An 18,286-nucleotide genomic window follows, 5' to 3' on the forward strand; every position below is an offset into this window, starting at 1 on the left:
GAAATCCAGCCATGACAGAGAACATGGCTATAAGCTTAATTGTCATCTGCTCCTTGTGTTTGCTCTACAGTAAAGAAAACAAAATGCGAGAACTAGAATATTAAAGACATTTGAGCTAGTTATTAAAAACTAGTATGTGCAATTGACATTATAAAAAGTAGAAAAAATATAACATATACATCAAATGGAGATCATGCAAACTGGAAGGACTAAAATGGGCAGAATGTAGACAAGAAGCCAGATAAGCCTGAATTATAATTTCTGCTACTGAGGACAGTGTCATAATGATAGAAAGAAAGTCAGTCACGATGCACTATTATGAATAGGGCATACCATAGCACTTTGCTGCTCTCTGCCCCACCAGAGGAGAACAGGCATCTTGTATTATGTCAGACTCCCAGTCCATCTAATCAAGAACTGTGAAGACTAGTAAAAAGCCAGGTGTTCAAGATTTGCAGTAGATCTTTTCCATTCTTGTTACCTGAAATCCTTTAACAAGAGAAGCCAAGGATTCTCTTGTCCTTTTATATAATATACAGGAATCTAAAATACAAACCTAAAGCACCATGTGTCACATGTTTTGTGCTTTGTGCTATGTATTGTTTGGTAGGGCATAAATTCACTGATACTTCTCTTGAAGATTTTTAAAAAATGGACCTGAAGACACATCACTAGTGAATGTGAACCATTTGATTTCTTTCTGGGCATTTACACTAGCTCTAATAAGATCTGGATTTGAATGCACTATAAAGTTAATACAAAATAACTATTTAAAAACAAACATAGCCCTCTAATGGAATCCAAAATAAAATCAACCTATGGCTAAGTCTCTGAAACTATCATGGAAATCCAAACTTAACAAATAGAAAATTAGAAGAATATGATTCATAATTGGGATTACTGGACAACTATATATTGTTATAGTAGACAGTATACCGCACTGTACTTCTAAAGTTGTATTGTACTAGATGGATAAATGGGAACACTCTAGTACCACATAAGTTTCAAAATTTGATCAGAAATCATGGAGAATGCTGAGATGTTGCATACATTGCAACTCAGGCTGAACTGTGTACAATAGCAGTACAGTTTATAACACATATATCAAAACTGGCAATAGTCATAAAGGAAAAAAGGCTAATAGTTCCGGATCCCCCGTGTAAAGCAAATACCATGCACGCTCAAGCCCCATTTAACTGAATGGGGCTCGTGCATGCAGTCGGCATGCGTCCCATTAGTCACAATGGGACGTACCGCCCCGTGCACTCCCGCACGGCTTTCAGCATATTCTGAAAACCACAAAAACGTGGGCGCAGTGTAAGAGGCTTTTCAGAGCTTGTTTTCCAGTAGTGCCAAGGATGGGATAAGGGTGAGGAAGAAAATTCCACCAAATGTCGCACCACCCATGCAACATTGGAATTACACCATGTATAGAAAAAGAAGTGCTCTTCTTTTGGAGTCCTGTCCACAGGAGAGATCCTAACTCACACCAAAGTGCAGATAATTCTGGCAATACTTGTCCATGAGTTCCTGCTCTTGAAAAGGAGCATTGTCATTTCCATCATGAGAAAGAATGACCTTGAGATTTGTCTACAGATAAGCAGTAATACTTTGCACTTTTATTATTTGTTAAATGTATATCATACATTTCGGTTGAATGGTCTCAAGGTTGCATATTAAATTTATAACCAAACATACACCACCACCCATCACTAGCAGTCATTGATCTTCCAGCTGATGTATGAAACCAGAATTCCCTCCAGCTGTGCAGGTCTAGCATGATTGACCAAGTGTTTGTTTTAGAAAGGAGGAGATAATCTACCTCCTTTCTGCTCTTCTTTTTTTTGGCAGTTGAATGTGCTATGTTGGGTTTGACCTTGTCATCATGCTGTTCTGGGGAGACAGGCTACAACAGCCTCCCACTGGCCAATGGTACTCTGGCCAGTGTGACAAACCAATGTCTTTTTAGCTGGAGCTGTGTGCATGGTGGGTTACCAATCATCATACATTATCCATCTTCTCTTATGTGACCAAAGGGCAATGAAATTTTCATAGCCATATTTCCACTTGATTAGCTGGAGTCAGCATTTGAACACTTTGGCAGAGTGCATTGATCCTCAAAGGAGGGAGACAGGCTTGACTTGTACCTCCATGAAGATTTATGCTGCAGTGTCTGTGTTTGGTTTAAATTTTAAAAAAAAAATTAGGCCACTTGGCAAAGTTGCAAGTTCTTCTCACTTCAGACGGGAGTAGACATAATTTCACAATTGTCTTTAATAGTGTGCTATTTTCTTAGGCATTTACTCTACCTTCTCACACTGTCTCTTTGATGAGGCTATCAAGAATGGTCAGGCTGCTTGGTCTGTGTGAAGCAATCTAATGCAGTTTCTCACTTGAGCTGCTTATGCTGGAAAAATTCTAAAGGTCACTTTCTCACTATACCAAAGCTGCTAGTAAAATCATACTGACGTTCGTGAGTTTCTGTTTGTGCTGTTTGGAACACAGACGTTCTTCAGAATGAGCAAACTGCTCTACAGTTGTGCACAATTTATTTTATTTGAAATAGCAAAAACAAGTTAAAGTTTCATAAATGCCCTTGTCTTTAGCTTTTCCCCATTCTTCCATTCTCTGCTGTCCTAGTGTGCTTTATGCCAAAGCAAACAGCAAGTGAATGTAGCTTGAACAGCTATTAAAATTTATGGAAAGAATGCCCTTACTTTTCACAGTCCACTTAACATTGAACAATTAAGATAACTGAAAGACTCTGGAAAACAGAGTCTTATCTGACATGCCATAAAAACCCCTCTCAAGAGCAGCAAAGTAGCAGGCATTTCAAAATGCCTGTGTTGTTCATTTGCAGTGACCTGCAACATTGTCAGATAACAAATTCCCCTCCATCCCCAGCTCTTTTCTGTTTTTCAAACACTGCATTTTGGATTTATTAAAATACTACTTGAATATACTGATGCTTAAGGATATACACGACCTAGCATGGTGTAGTGGTCTGAGTGTTGGACTATGACTCTGGAGACCAGGGTTCTACTTGGCCGTGGAAACCTCCTGAGGGACTTTGGGCAAGTCACACTCTCTCAGACCCAGAGGATGGCAATGAAACATGCCAAGAAAACCCCATGGTAGGTTTGCCTTAGGGCAGACCTATACAACTTGACAGTAGGTGGGGGCCAAAATTAAAATAAGTTAAACTTTGTCAGGCCACCAATAAGTTTTAATTAAAAATTAATTGATTGATTGATTGATTGATTAATAATATTAATTCCATCCTCCTCTGCCCAGGCCTTCATCATCCATATCGCCCTCTCCTCAAGAGGAGGCCAAGTGACAGAGGAGCCTGGAAATCATTCCACATCCTTGTGGGCTGCCCAAAATCCTTTGGTGGGCCGCATGTGGCCCCTGGGCCATATGTTGTGCAGACCTGCCTTAGGGTCACCATAGGTCAGAAACAACTTGAAGGCACACAACAACAACAGCAACAGCATAAGATTATATATACATTTATTTAAAAAATGTATTGTAGTTAAGCCTGAAGTTCTATGAAAGTTTGTTGGAATATCCTCAGTTTAAAAAGGAGCTTGCTCACCAAAATAAATATTAGCCCAGCAGGAGATGTCATTTTTAGAGGACAACAGTGAAGCCAATACTCCATATGAACTGATTGTACATTCTAGACCTAGAACATGCCCCAGTATCCGTTATGATATGCTAGCTTCCTGAAGTGCAAATAAGGGTGGTGAGTTGTTTTTTGTTTGCTTGTTTTTTGTATCCAAGTAGGTTTAGAACGAACTGCCTGAAGACAGTCTAAAATTATTTTGAATTATAGCTTACCCTTATTAAATCTTCTTTTGTCATTATTCCTTGGAATTTTTTGGTTATTGTAAACAGAGTAGGTTTAGAATTTCACTGAATCTCACAAAACTATAGATCCCAGGATTCCATAGATTGAACCATGGCAGTTAAAGTGCTGTCAAACCACATTAATTCTGCAGTGTAGATACAGCCTTGGTCACTCTGCGATCAACACACTAGATCATGACCTACCTACCTGCCTCAATATGCACTGTAACGAATGGCTCTTCTCTAATTAGGAAGCCAAGGCTGAAAACAGAGCGCCCTAAAGGGGTGGCATCACACCACCCCTTTGTGCGCTGGATCGGGGCTGCAGCAACCACATGCCGCAGCACTTATCTGGCCTTTCCCTGGCACAAAAATTTTGCGCCAGGGAAAGGATGCCTTAGCCAAGACAGTGGCATTTCTACAGCATTTCTTTGGCAAGCAGCATCTAAATGCCACACTACCAAAATGCTGCCCATCGTCAGACTGGCAGCGCAGCATGATGCTGGCTTGGGGGAAGAGTTGCAACCCAAAGCTGGCTCTTTTTGCCGGTCTGTACCGGCAGCAAGTCTCCATCAGATGCTTCCCCTGAAATTCATATTTAATGAGGAAGCACAAGTTGTGGTCCAATTTCATTTCCAGTGTAAAGCAGATTAATTGGAAACTAATAGATCAGATTTTCCACTATAACTCACTTTTTCACATTTTACAGTCCATCCCTATACCTAAAAGCTTAAAAGAATTCTGTAGGGCAACCTAAGGTTCTTTCTCACAGTTTAGGGCCCACTGCTTCTATCAGTGGATTTGTTATGATAGACAGTAAACCCAAATTAAATCTGTTCAAGGTATAGTTATGGAAAATATCATACCCAAACTAAGGCTCGGTACAGACGGGCCTCAACGCACGTCTTGATGACGTGCTAGGGTTGCTTACAGACGCCTTGCAACCCTAGCATGTATTCCGTACGCCAAAATGGCGGCGCCCTGTACAGATGGGTGCCACCATTTTGACGTGACGGGCGCTTAGCGTTCTCATGTCAGTTCGTGATACTGATGTCATGAGTGCACCATTGGTGCACTGCGGCATCAGTATCGCGCCCAAAAAGAACCCGCTTTTTGCAGGTTCTTTTTCTGCCGGCAGGAAACCACGCGGTTTGTCTACTGTGTTTCTCACCCCAGTGGAAGAATAGGCACTGGCAGACTGCCCTTTTTGGGCGGTCTGTACCGGGCCTAAATCTCTTTAAATTCAGATAAAATTGGCATATTTTCTCAATCAGTGTTCTTAAGCACTTGGCTTTCTTACTTAAATACGTATTAATTTCTTTATCTTGGCTTTGATTAAGGAAGTCAGTAATTGTTTTTGAAAGCAGTTTTTAGGACTAGATTTTTTCATTTTCATGGCACATGAAATAAAATACAAATATTTGAAAATTGAAGTAAATAATAATGAAAAATAATAGAAAAAGAGTCTGCAGAATCATATGGATTTCATAGAATCCCATAGTGTTTTTGAATGGAAGCAAAAACAATGAAGCTATGGCTAGAATCTGCAAAAACAAAGTTGGGAAACAACTTTTCTTACATTACTTGTTTAGGGTATTTTCTCCCTTGTTCACACTAGAGATTATCTGGGGTTAATAATAATAATAATAATAATAATAATAATAATAATAATAATAATAAGTAAAACATTGTGTTAACTGTAGTAATACATTATGGTTTTCTGGATTCAACAATAATAATTATGATTGAAAATGACTTTAAATAAACTGTGGAGCATGTTAATAGGCTGGTATTGATTGTTTCCAGTTCTTTACCAATTGGATGGATTATATTTCTCAACTCATACCATTTTTAAAAATTCCAACACTATTTGGAAAATAAGGTACGGTATGTAATTTTGGTCTTCAGGGCAATAAATCCAATACAGTGTTTTGCATGTAATTTGCTAATGAATACAGCAGTTTAAATGTGATAAAGTCATCATTTGTATAACCCTTGTTTTCTTTTAACTCTCAACAGTTGGAGCTGGTAAAAATGACTTCCGTGGCCATTCAATATGTATCCCTGAACACTATTCCACATTAGGAAGACTTGATAGCTATCTCCCTTCTATGCAGCACTGTGACACCAAGGACTCCAGCTGTCAGACAGATGAAGTCAAAGTGGTGCCACCTTCAGTAAGGCGGATACGTGCACAGAAGGGACAAGGAATTGCAGCCCAGATGTCTCAGTTGTCCAGTTCATCTGGAAACATGTCTGTGATGAGTGATTCTGCTGGAATAGTATTTGCTTCTCGTCTAAATAATGACCTGGGTTTTCACAGTCTTCCTCGGTCTGGGGCAAGAGTGTCGCTGCAGTTACTGGAGCGTAGGCATAGCCTTTCTAAGTCAACAGAAGATGGAGCTTTGTCACATCAAATAAGCAAACTGCAAGTGGGTGATAGCACAGAACATATAAGGAATAACAGTAGAGTAGATGTGCTTCAGAGGACAAAGTCTCAAGCTGTAAGGAGTTCTGAGGGTGAACACACAGAAAGCCCAGCATGCATGGTCTCACCACATGCCACTTATTCAACTAGCATCATACCAAATGCTACCCTATCATCTTCTTCAGAAGTGATTGCTATTCACACAACACACGGTGCTGGATTGATGGATAGTAAAATCGACAACGCCTCTTCATATTCAAAGCCTAGAGATAATCTGGTTGCCAATAGCATGGTAAACACAAAAGATCAGCACCATTCTTCTAGTGGAACTTGGAGTGAGACCAGTTCAACACATCACTCACAGTCCTCAGACACTACCATTTCATCAAATGCTGTGATGGTGATTGCTCTTGGAGATTCAGGAGTGTCTCTCAGTGATGCAGGAACTGTGGAAAATTGCCCTCAAAATATAGTCTACAGCTGTAGGAACAATCTCAATTTCCCAAACCACTCTGAAGACAGTGACAATAGGAGTGAATCAAATTACTTGGTGGATAAAACACAGGGCAGAAGTCAGAACGGCACAGGGCACAGTGGGTTCAGGCGCCCTGGAAATGAGGAAAATCCTATGCACAAGCCAGATTGTGCCACTCCAGGCTGTTCTACACCTGTGAGCAACTTGAGTACCAACAGCCTGGAAAGAGTCTCTGCCAAAGAAGACTCAGGCTCCTTATATTCTGTAGACCATGATGGTTATTACACTTCCATGCATGTTGACTCGGGGCTCAAATCAGGCAAAACCTGCAATAATAATAATAATGGTTTTGGAAACTCTAGGCATAATGTTAGTGTGTTTGACAGGAATGAAAAGAAATCTTTGGGAGATGTGTCAAACTGCACTGACAAGTCCCTCTCACGAAGCATATCCTTAAAAAAGGCAAAGAAACCACCTTTACCACCATCTAGGACAGACTCTCTTAGAAGGATCCCCAAGAAGAAATCTCAGTCCAATGGACAGGTACTGGATGATATGCTGATTGCCACTCTCGAGCACTCCTTGCAACTGAACCTCAGGAGCAAAAATGGCAGCTCTCCATCTCAAAGCCCCTGCAGTGATTACGATGACCCTTGGGTGCTACGCTCTCGAAGCCAGAGCTCAGTGAGTGCCAGTAGCAGCATGATGTCCGCAACAGGCCTGAACATGTACTCCATCTGTGCTGTCACCCCCTCTCAGAGTGAGACAAGCAGTATCAAGTCAGAGTATGCTGACCAGTGGGGTTACTACAGTGACTATCCTGGGATGCCTGATGATCAGTTAAAATCCCCAGTAGTTCATTCTGCTAATACTACATTGAAGCTGAATGATTATAATGCCGTCAGCTTTAATGATGCATCAAGGGCTTCTGCACCACATGTAACCTCTGGGTTATCCAAACCAAAGACCACGTCTCCAGAAAAGTCACATAGAGTGACTTCACCATCTAGTGGTTATTCTAGCCAATCCAACACACCCACAGCACTTACACCAGTGCCTGTCATTCTGAAATCTGTGTCAAATGGAAATGGAAAAGCCAAGATGAAGCCTAAAGTGCCTGAAAGGAAGTCATCCCTCTTGTCGTCAGTTTCAGTATCTTCCTCCTCCACCTCTCTTTCTTCGAATACATCTGCTGAAGGCTGTGTGAATGTGAAGAAACCTGATCCTGACCTGAGCTTCCCTCTGGTTATTCCTTCTCCTCTAATGTCTCCATACACTGCTGATCATCTTCTTCCTCCCCCACCACCTGCTTTAATGGATGGTATGGATCTGTCCCCTCCACCTGGATCTCCCAATTTCCCACCACCTCCACCAGAAGCCATTATAAATGCAACCTTTCCTCAACATGATACATGGCTTAATAATGAGGATCCCTCTATGAGTCATTTCTTTCCTTCAGAAGCACCTCCTTTCTCATCTCCTTTTTCTTCTTCGTTTGCTCCACCAGCACCATCCTTAGACCCCAAATTCACAAAAGAGGAATATAAACATGCACCCCATTCTTTCAAAAAATATAACCAGCAGGGATCTAATCACAGCACAATAAAGCAACCATTAAATAAAGAAGACCCCACTAGGCCTGCAATGCCTCTAGTAACCACCCAAGCACTGCAAATGGTACAGTTGAGGTCTGTGAAGAAATCTGTGATGTCAGAGGGTGAACAGTCAGTTGAATCTGCTTCCAGAACCAAGTCTCAGGAAAAACTGACTGAAGTTCAATCACCTTTAAAATCATGTGTGTCAGTAAGGCAGAGTAATAGCCTAGATGAGAGTGAGGTGAACCCTCACAGAGTTTTTGACAAAAGCTTTGTTTACAGCCCTAGCCAGACATCTTACCCAGGCCTCAGTGGGATTAACCCTGAACATATTGGTCAGAAAATGCCTGAAAATGCAACAAATCCAACTAATTTTTTTGCCAATGATCTATTGCCAGCCAGTGCTGAAGAAGAACCAGTGGAGTATCAAAGTTCTCACTGTGGTCTTTCAAGTTTGTCATTTCAGGGACAGTCACTCAGCAAGCCTCAGGGTATGTCGCCAAACAAGAAGCCGCCACCTGTTTCAAAGAAACCCAAACTGTTCCTGATTGTACCACCCCCACAGCCTGATGTTACAGCAGAAAAAATAGCTGAAGTGGGTGAAACAGTCAGAAGCATTCCAAGCGTAACTACAAGGGATGCTGCAGTTACACAGTCTAGTCAGGCTAGGGATTATCCTACTGATGGACTCTACTCCAATGAAATGGACTCAGGCAACCTTGTTCCAGAAGGAGGAGCTATGGGTTCTCCCTCCTGTGAAACACTGGAAACCAATGTCTTGACACTGCAGTCCAGGCAAGAAGAGCAGCCTTGCTTATATGAAGGAATCAGTTGTGACAGAAATGGAGACAGCATCTCTAGAACAGACAGGCAGCTATCTCAAGGAGATGAAAGTGGTAAGCCTATTTTTAATTCTGTTCTCTCTCTTTACCCAGCACATTAGTGATTAGGCATACTTGGGATATGATATGTCCTAGTAGTCTGTTACAGAATGGGCTGTTCTGAAACCATCTATGCCAACACAAACAGTTCTGAAGGGAAATTGTAGAATTTTCTTAATTATATGTAATGAATCTTTGCTCTTTTCTTTTTCGTCTTCCTTCTCATCTTTTAAAAATAAAATCAGTGTTTGAATGGGATTTTGTCAGCCATAATCCTTGTTCTAAAAACTCCTGAGTTAGTAGCTTTTAAATCGAGATATCAGTAATGGCCTTTACTAAGTGTGAAGAACCCTGGAAACATAAGGGAGTTTTATGTTTCTTAGAATAAAAAAAACCATGTGTTGTTTGGATTGCTGTGTTGGATTTACTTCTTTTCTGATGTTGGAAGCTTTTAATGTAACTTAATTCTTATGCTTGCATTTCTGCAGACATGCTTGAATCAGATGCAGCAAGCAGCTTTTTACTGCAAAGCCCAAACTATGGGGAAGACAATATGGAGATGGCAATGCCACCTAGACCAAGGACCACTGAAGACCTTTTTGCAGCCATTCATAGGTATTACTTAAATCGCCTGATCTGTTTTGCTCCATCCACACGATCCTTTGTTGTTGTTTTAAATATGTGCATATATATTTATATACACATTTACATCACACACAGCTGGGTTCTTGTTTAATTCCTGAAGAAACTCACTTTAGATGCAAGTAAACTGTAGGTAGTATGTGTGTGTACCTTCATTGCTTTGTAATAACCTTTCACTAATTTTAAAACTAAACTTCACTAGCAGCAAAATCAAGTTTCTTAGATTGTCAGCCTTTTGTTTCCTTCTTGGTGCTGACTGACTCCTTGTTTATATTGTACTATTGCTCTCAATCTGCTTGATTTAACATATACTGTTGCTTTCTCTGTGTATCTTTTTATTTTATTTCCTTCTACTCTCCATCCCTTTTTACTCTCCTCCGCTGATTATATGGTGCAGTTTGGGACAGAGGCTCAACTCTAATGCTTCATGGCAAGCTTGGCTTAAACTGGCAAGTAAACACAATGTATCAGTCATATGACAAAACATATGACAGTAGCTGGATTATAGATTGCCATAATCCAGATGAATAGGGGATATTTGGGGGCACATCAATTTGTGGATTGAAAAGTGCAATACAGACAATCCCTACCTACCTTAACCCCATTCTCCCTTGATTTTAAAAAGGAAACTATTTTTTAGCTTTCACTGGGCTACAGCATTGTAAATTCTCTTGTACAGATAAAACACTTGGCTTCAGATCTTTAGATAGCAGCCCTTTCTAACTGGGTTGGGGAATACCCTAAAAAGAAACTGACTAATCTTGTCTTGGAATATCAAATGTGCAATATTTGGTTCCACCCTGTGGTCACTTACTGAAATAGGTTCTTGGAATACAATAGAATTAGCTGCATGATTAGTCACCCATACACTTTCCACATTTCAGCTAAGAACATTTCTGTACATGAGAGCTATATCCAAACATCTTAGCACATATAGACTTTCTCTTTCTGTTCTATATGTAGAGGAATTGTTCTGCTGATTTTCATAGAAAAGAAAACGGGGCCATTTTGTTAGGAAGTTTGGCTCAAGCCCAGTATATAGTACTCACTGTTACATATTACAGGATAGGAAAGATTTTGTGGACAGTTGTGCATTTCAAGAAGATGATTTCATATTAGCCCCTTTCCCCCATCTATTAAATGTAAATCAAGATCTTTTTAAAAAAATAAAAGAAAAGAAAACTGACGATGCCATAATAAAGGCTGGACTGTAATATGGCATAGGAGTCTGTTGTTCAGTCAAAAGTGAAAATTCCTACTAGTATGCCAAACCATTGTACACAACTGAAATTGTTCTTGAGATGTATAATATTCACAGTAGGTTTCATTCTGTTGTGAGAAAAGAAGTGTGTGGTGAGGTGAGGATTTAAAATAAATAAGAGCTTTTTTTACTCTTCCCACAGCCTTACACACACACACACACACACAATTTTCCTTGTAAAAGAGTAGGTTCTTGTGTGAGTAAGTCCTCAACCCAAATTGGTTACACTAACTGGAAACATCCTCTGGAAAACCCTGAGATCTGTTTGTTTTGTTTCATTCAAATCATATATAGCCCATAGGTATTGACACATGAACCAATATACCACAATTTAGTGTATGATTTCCCTGCTGTTATCTTGTAGTGCAAACTTTAGCTATACTTATGTGCAGAGAGGGAAATTACTGGTAAAGAGTATAAACTTAAGAAAAGGGCATTTTGTTAAGTGTAGTCAAGTCCCATTGTTTTCAGTTGTGCCATTTAATTTTTTTATGGATCGTGTTCTTTACCTTTTGCATAATGGGAATAGTCTGTATTGCATAATTATACAAAATGTGTATTTTCAAGATGCAAGTATTAAGAATGTTCTTTCTGTTAGTGGTTATGTCCATATTATAAAACAGTAGTATATGTATTAGTGATCTACAAAGGAGTGAAACCACATTTTTGTGGTTTTATTCTTTCATTTATATCCCTCTTTCAAATTTTCCATCAACAAATTGTTCTCCCTACTGTCAGCAAAAGCAAAAGGTAAAACAAACATGGAAATACTACTCTCCCCCCCCCCCAACTTCTTTGGCTTGGTATCTTGCTTTGTAGATGTACAATTTTGCAAGTAATTTTATTTGGAACCATATACAAAACTATACTGGAAACCCATTGCAGTTTAGATAGATGCTTTCTATACTGATTATCAAATGAGATATACGTATGTAAATGGAGAACAACATTTATTTGAATGCAGATCATATGTGCCCACTAATTTTTAAACTCAGAAGGAGGCACAAACACTGTATTTTTTTCAGAAGTAGTTTATATAATCTAGAAAGCCAGGAAAGTGTTGTGGTTTGAGTATTGGAGCAGGAGTCCAGGAGACATGGGTTTGAATCCCTGCTCTGTCATGGAAACCCACTGAGTGATCTTGGGCAAGTCACACTCTCTTGGCCTCAGAGGAAGGCAATGGCAAACGTCTTCTAAACAAATTTACCAAGAAAATTCAGTGATAGGTTTGCTTTAGGATCATCATAGAAGGCACACAACAACAACTTACATAATCTCGATATACAGAGATTTTGAAAAATGGAGGCCAGTCAGCTTGTTTGTAACTGTTATCTCTGTATAAAGAGATAATAGCCTAGTGAAAGTTCTTCCTGGAAACAGGGAAACCTTGCTCTTGTCTCATCTCAATTTAGAACACCCTAAACAAGTGGTATTACTTTGCTACCATGACTCAATTAGAAGAGGCCAAAGAAGAGGGAATATTCAATTGATATTTGTTCAGTATTGTTTTAAAAAGAGTTGGAGTGCTTGGATCACATTAAAATATGATTGTTGATAACTTTGAAGGGACAGTAATTTCATTTTCCCCTTCTCAGTTCCTGTTTTTAACCCATAAACTCTGTGGTTTCTCCTCTTTAAAAATTAATGTATTGTTAAGGGAATAGTTTCACCACTCTGCAAATTCAGAGAGCTGCTTTTTAGCAATTCAGTAGCATTATAATGCTATGTGCAAATTACTATTTGACAGGAAAGTTAAATACTTGTTTGGTTACTAGCTCTTCCCAGAGAATATGAATTTTATTTAGTTTGCATTAATTTTAGTCCCTTTGGCAAATTCATTCTGAATACCTTTACAAATATAACTGGTATATACTTTGTAGGTTGCACTCATTTGAAAAAGACTACTACACAGAAGAAAAGGTGTAGCAGGATTCACAGATTTGCTCAGCAAATATAAATGAAAAATAAAACATTGTAGATCACATGTAAATTGAATTAATCTTGTGGTGCAGAGTAGAAATAAGTCACTTACTTCAGAATTAAATTCCTTTTATTAGAATATCACCATTTCTTTTTCTAATATCTCCCTCCTAATATCTGCCTGTTGTTAACAAACACTATTTTTAAAAATAATATCTAGAATAGCAATCTGCTTTTATGTAAATGACTAATACTGCTATCTACTTTCCCTTCTACATTAAAATCACAGATCCAAAAGGAAAGTCCTTGGCCGCAAAGACTCTGAGGAAGAACGCATTCGAAACCATTCTCCATCGCCCCCTGTTACACCAACAGGTGCTTCTCCAATTGTGGCTTCCCTTAAGCAGGCAGGATCAATTCAGAGGAATATTCGTAAGAGTAGCACCAGCAATGACAACTTCAAAGCACTGCTGCTCAAAAAAGGAAGTCGCTCAGACACCAGTTCTCGCATGTCGGCAGCAGAGATGCTAAAGAATACAGATCCAAGATTTCAGAGAGCCAAGGTGGATTCTCCCTGGGACTATGACAGTACCACAAGTTGTTCCCCTACCAAGAACAGACGGGCCCAAGAAGAATGGGCCAAGAATGAAGGCCTCATGCCAAGGAGCTTGTCCTTTTCCAGTGCTAGATATAGCCGATCTCGAACCCCGCCCTCAGCTGCAAGTAGCAAGTACAGCATTCGAAACAGGATCCAGAGTAGCCCTATGACTGTTATCAGCGAGGGTGATGTAGAAGCCATTGAACCTGCAGAGAGCAGGACTAATAGGTCTTTAGAAGAGGAAGATGCGGGGCAATTGGATGTGTTTGACAGTGATGAAATGGATATTAATGAAGATGCTGGTTCCAGTGATGACACCACAGGGCACCTAGAGCTGATAACTTAACAGATGACCCCAAACCCTTTAAAGATAAAAGTATATCCATCATGTGAAAAGGGTTGTCTGAGGATCAAGAAACAAGGCACAGTGATGTTAGGCACCTACAAAAAAGTGTATGTAAGGAATTAGGCCTGGCAGCAAGCCCTAATCAGTACAATTTATTTTGCCAAGCATATAGCATGTGTTCATGTATGGATATGGCAGCACTGGCAATTTTACATGGTGTAGTTAGATGGGACTTTCTGGTGTGAAAAAAAATATTAGTAGCTGGACTCCTCATTAAAAGCCTTAAAATCCTCTAGAGAAAACAAAAATCAAAAAACAACTCACCAGATATTGCTGGATTCTGGGTTACATGTGATTTTTTTTTCTTTTTCATTTTGGAGGGTGAAAAAAGGTCTGCAGAGAGAATGAGAAGCTTCTGTGGTACTGGGTGGCAGTAGGTTTTTAAGTATTATATTTATGAAACTTAGTAATCTGTTTTGAGCAGGAACTGATAGAATGAAATATGCAGCCTATTAGAATTAGCAGGACTGGCATTGTTCCCCCTGCTTCTTGCAGTGTGGGCTTCTCTGCTGGTCATAACTATGTCATAACAACACAACAACAGGCCATCCAGAGTCTGAATTAATATTTTTTAAAATCCAACAGGAAAAAAGAACTGTTGTAATACAGAACTGACTGCTGTGCAGTCATATTACAGCCCATCTGTTGGGTTTTCAACAAGTCATTTCTCACCTAGATCAGTTTTCTCTGAATGGAAATTGAGATGTCCTTTGGGCAACTTAACATAAATAGATGCAGATTTGTAATAAAGAAGTAGGTAAATAATACAGGGTCATGGTGAGAAAAAATGAGCAATTAGCCATTAACCTCTTAACTTTAAAACAACCCCCGTTTGATTATTTACACAATAGAATTGCAATATGTTTCCTTTCCAGCTAGACTGTGTGGTAATTGCATTTCTGACACCTTTTGTTATTAAAAAAAATGGGTTTTTTTTTTTAAAAAAAATAGTGTATCACTTGAAATATCAAACATTTGTTAACTTAAAGGTTACCAAAGAATGCTTTTACTGTTTTGGTCTATAATCAGCATTTACTTGATTTGGAAAAATGATCATCATTTCGGAGACTGCTTAGTTTTATTGTTTACCACTGAGTTAAAATATTAACTTTTCCTTATTTGTAAAGAAAATAACTGAATTTTTAAAAAAAAATCAGCTGCAGTTTTGAACAGTTTCTTTTAAGAAGCAGCTTTTAGTTTTTGGAAAGGAATTTTGCATACATTGACACGCTGTGTGTTTTTATAATGTTTGTATATAATGAAAGTTCTTTATATAATGTATGTCCTTCCAGTGTTGGAATTTTTACATTTATAAATGTTAAGGAGGACGGAACCCTCCGTGTAGATAATTTATTTTAATGAAAAATACTTGACTTCTTTTCTCTTCATCTCTGTATACGTTAGTACAGCAAATTTCAGGGGCCTTTACTCAACTCAAGAAGGGGATGGTGACAATGCTGTGACTCTGCTTCAATAAACAAGGCTGCCATTTTTGTCATCTTTGTGTCTCAAGTTACTGACATAACCCTTGGAGGCTAGCAAGTAGCTGTGTACAGAAAACCAGTGTGTGGGCTTGTCAGCAAGGGATTATGGCGCTCTTGACCAGAAGCAGTAGGAACCTGGCTCTTGAACAGGAGCCATAGCTCCCATTTAAGCACCCTACAAATTGTGTTGCTAGCCAGAATTTGATGCTCTCAACAAACTTTTTCCCCCATGGGGGCGTGTCTTCATACAAATGTACAGTAGTAGCCATTTTCTATTACCTATGTTCAGTTGGGGGTGAGGAATACATATTCATCAAATGTTTATGGAATGTAACTTTCATCAGCCAAAGGCAACATAGCCACTAATGAGAGTTGCAGCCCAGCAGCATTTGAAGAGCCATGAAGTTGCGCAGGTTTTTTCTTTTTTCTTTTTCTATCTCAGAAAAGCTTATGTGTATGCACATGTGTACTTTGGGATTGGTGGGTCACCACCATTACATTTAATAGAACATATCTGAGGACTGATTCTTCCAGTTTCTAAGCTACAAAACCACTCCTTTTTGTGTTTAACTTACTCAGTCCCTAATGACTTTTTTTCCTTATATGATCTCTTCTCGACTCTCTTGAAATGTGTTAAAACAAGAGACTTGCACTTATGCTAAACATTTTTTTTTTCTCACACCCTAATGTGAGCTTTCCAGGTGGGTGGGTGGATACATTTATAACATATTTTAACTATCATTTCTTAAAGTGGTCATTTTTAATATACTGCTAAAAAGTGCAAAAGTCCAAATTCTTTGAATGGTATACATTTATTAGTGAACCATTTAACTGGTGAAAAAGGCACATATTACTGATACCAATTAAATAAGCAGTTTTGCAGCAACATACTGCAAAGCCAAACAGAGTTGGTGATTTGTACTTCAGCTGGTGCTAGGAAAAAATCCATCATATTTTTGATACAACATGTTACAAGTGATAATGAATAAATTGTTAAAGTCATTAGCTTTCCCCACTAGAGGAGTCATTGACTGTCAACATCTTTTTTGTAGCTAAGTATGTAAAGCCAACTCCATCTTTTCTATTCTTAGTTTATTTTCAATCATTGATAGTATTTATTTTTATATGCATAGTTAGCTGTGAAGTTACTGCATGTCTACTTTCAAGCTCACCTAGCCATGCAGTTATAGAAAGCACCTTCTGTAATTACCATGTGCATGCCTACTCTGACATGCCTTTTTAAAGTAATGGCTGCCACCCCCATTTTAAGACTTCACCATAGCATGTGTGGTGTCGCTAGGGTTGCCATAAGTCAGGACCTCCAAACTGGGACAAATGTAGGACAAATGTAGGACAAAATTTTCAAATGGAGGACACATTTTTTTTTGAAAAAATGGAGGACGCTAAAAATGATGGTTTTTTTAAAAAAAAATTCATATAAATGCATGTTTCTTAGGCATGATAAAAATGGAAGACATTTGGCATTATTCCTAGACAGATGGCAGAAATGTGCTTCCCTTTCTGGCCAAAAAACAGAAGAGGAGGAAGAGTGGAAGAAGCAGAGGAGGAGGAAGCGGAGAAGAAGAAAAGGAGGAAGAAGAGGAGGAGGGGTAAAGGAGGAGGAAGAAGACGAGGAAGTAGAGGAAGAAAAAGGGGAGGAAGAGGGGAAGGATGAGGTGGAGAAGAAGAGGTGGAGAAGAAGAAGAGGAGGAGGAAGAAGAGGAAAAAGAGGAGGAAGAAGAGGAGGAGAGGAGACAGAAGAAGAGGAGGAGGAGAAAGAAGAAGAAAGGCTCTTTCCCCTGCCTTGAAGCCTCCCTGGCCGGCGGAGGAAGCTTCAAGGCAGGGAGAAAAGGGTCTCCCCGAGGCGAGACCCTTCGTCCCTGCCTTGAAGCCTCCGTGGCCGACGGGGGAAAGCGGCAAGGGAGGGGAAAAGGGCCTTGACGAGACGAGACCCTTTCCCCTGGCCCTCACAGGCCGCCTCCCTGGCCGGCGGAGGAGGCCAAGCAGGGAACGAGCCTTGCTGAGGCGAGGCTCTTTTCCCTGCCTGGCGTCGGTGGGGGGGGGTGTCCCGGGGGCGGGGCCAAACCGGGGCGGGACCATGTGGCCACGCCCCAAACCGGGAAAGTCCCGCCCCCAGGCGGGATATGGCAACCCTAGGTGTCGCTATACTGATCCTTCATATTTATGTTATATATAGTTCATGCATGTTCCTCTTTTGCCATTTACTTTTCTCAAGCTCCGCAAAGTAGTATGTACAAGTGTATAAGTAATAGTGCAGATCTACAGCACTATATAAATAAAGCAGAATAATAATAATAATAATAATAATAATGGAAAGAACTGGAGCAAAGTAGCAATATATTTTAAGCACCAATACAATTAGCAGTTTCCAATATTATATTAGCACCTTACAAAGTTTCATGGACAAAAACAGAAAAACAAGGAGATCCTCGTGAGGAGTGAAAGTTAAGATAGAGGTTTGCCCCATGTAAATACATGGAGTCAAGTATCTATCAGGATGGATAAGTTTTGATATTTCTCAGGAAAACAATGTGTGTCCAAATTGTGCTACATTTCATTGTGGCAACATATTGCTCAGTCATATGATAGAGGATGCTATTAAAAAAAACACACACACAACAAGCATATAAAAGTAGAAAAACCACTTAAGCAAGGAGCATCAATCTGTAATTAAATACCCACTCAATACCAAAATTGAGAAAACAAAACATGATTCCTGAAGC

The 18,286-nt window shown here is 39.5% G+C and overlaps 1 protein-coding gene across 7 annotated transcripts in view; it reads left to right on the top strand.

Annotated features, from left to right (window-relative positions):
- NHSL1 (NHS like 1) overlaps nucleotides 1-14,991 on the top strand; it is a 232,883-nt gene extending 217,892 nt beyond the window's left edge. For 6 of the 7 annotated variants that reach the window (XM_089530278.1, XM_089530281.1, XM_089530279.1 and 3 more), the window contains 3 exons: nucleotides 5,872-9,246; nucleotides 9,720-9,846; nucleotides 13,344-14,991. In XM_089530278.1, coding sequence (XP_089386404.1) covers nucleotides 5,872-9,246; nucleotides 9,720-9,846; nucleotides 13,344-13,998 — 4,157 coding nt within the window. In that variant the 3' untranslated portion in view covers nucleotides 13,999-14,991. Of the gene's footprint in view, nucleotides 1-5,871; nucleotides 9,247-9,719; nucleotides 9,847-10,270; nucleotides 10,323-13,343 lie in introns of all 7 variants that reach the window. The other variant, XM_089530283.1, reaches the window with a different exon arrangement.
- The last annotated feature ends 3,295 nt before the right edge of the window (nucleotides 14,992-18,286 follow it).

The sequence above is a fragment of the Sceloporus occidentalis genome, unplaced genomic scaffold, assembly GCF_023333645.1.
Source record: "Sceloporus occidentalis isolate IW3139 unplaced genomic scaffold, rSceOcc1.0.p SCAF_6, whole genome shotgun sequence".
NCBI classification, from domain to species: domain Eukaryota; kingdom Metazoa; phylum Chordata; class Lepidosauria; order Squamata; family Phrynosomatidae; genus Sceloporus; species Sceloporus occidentalis.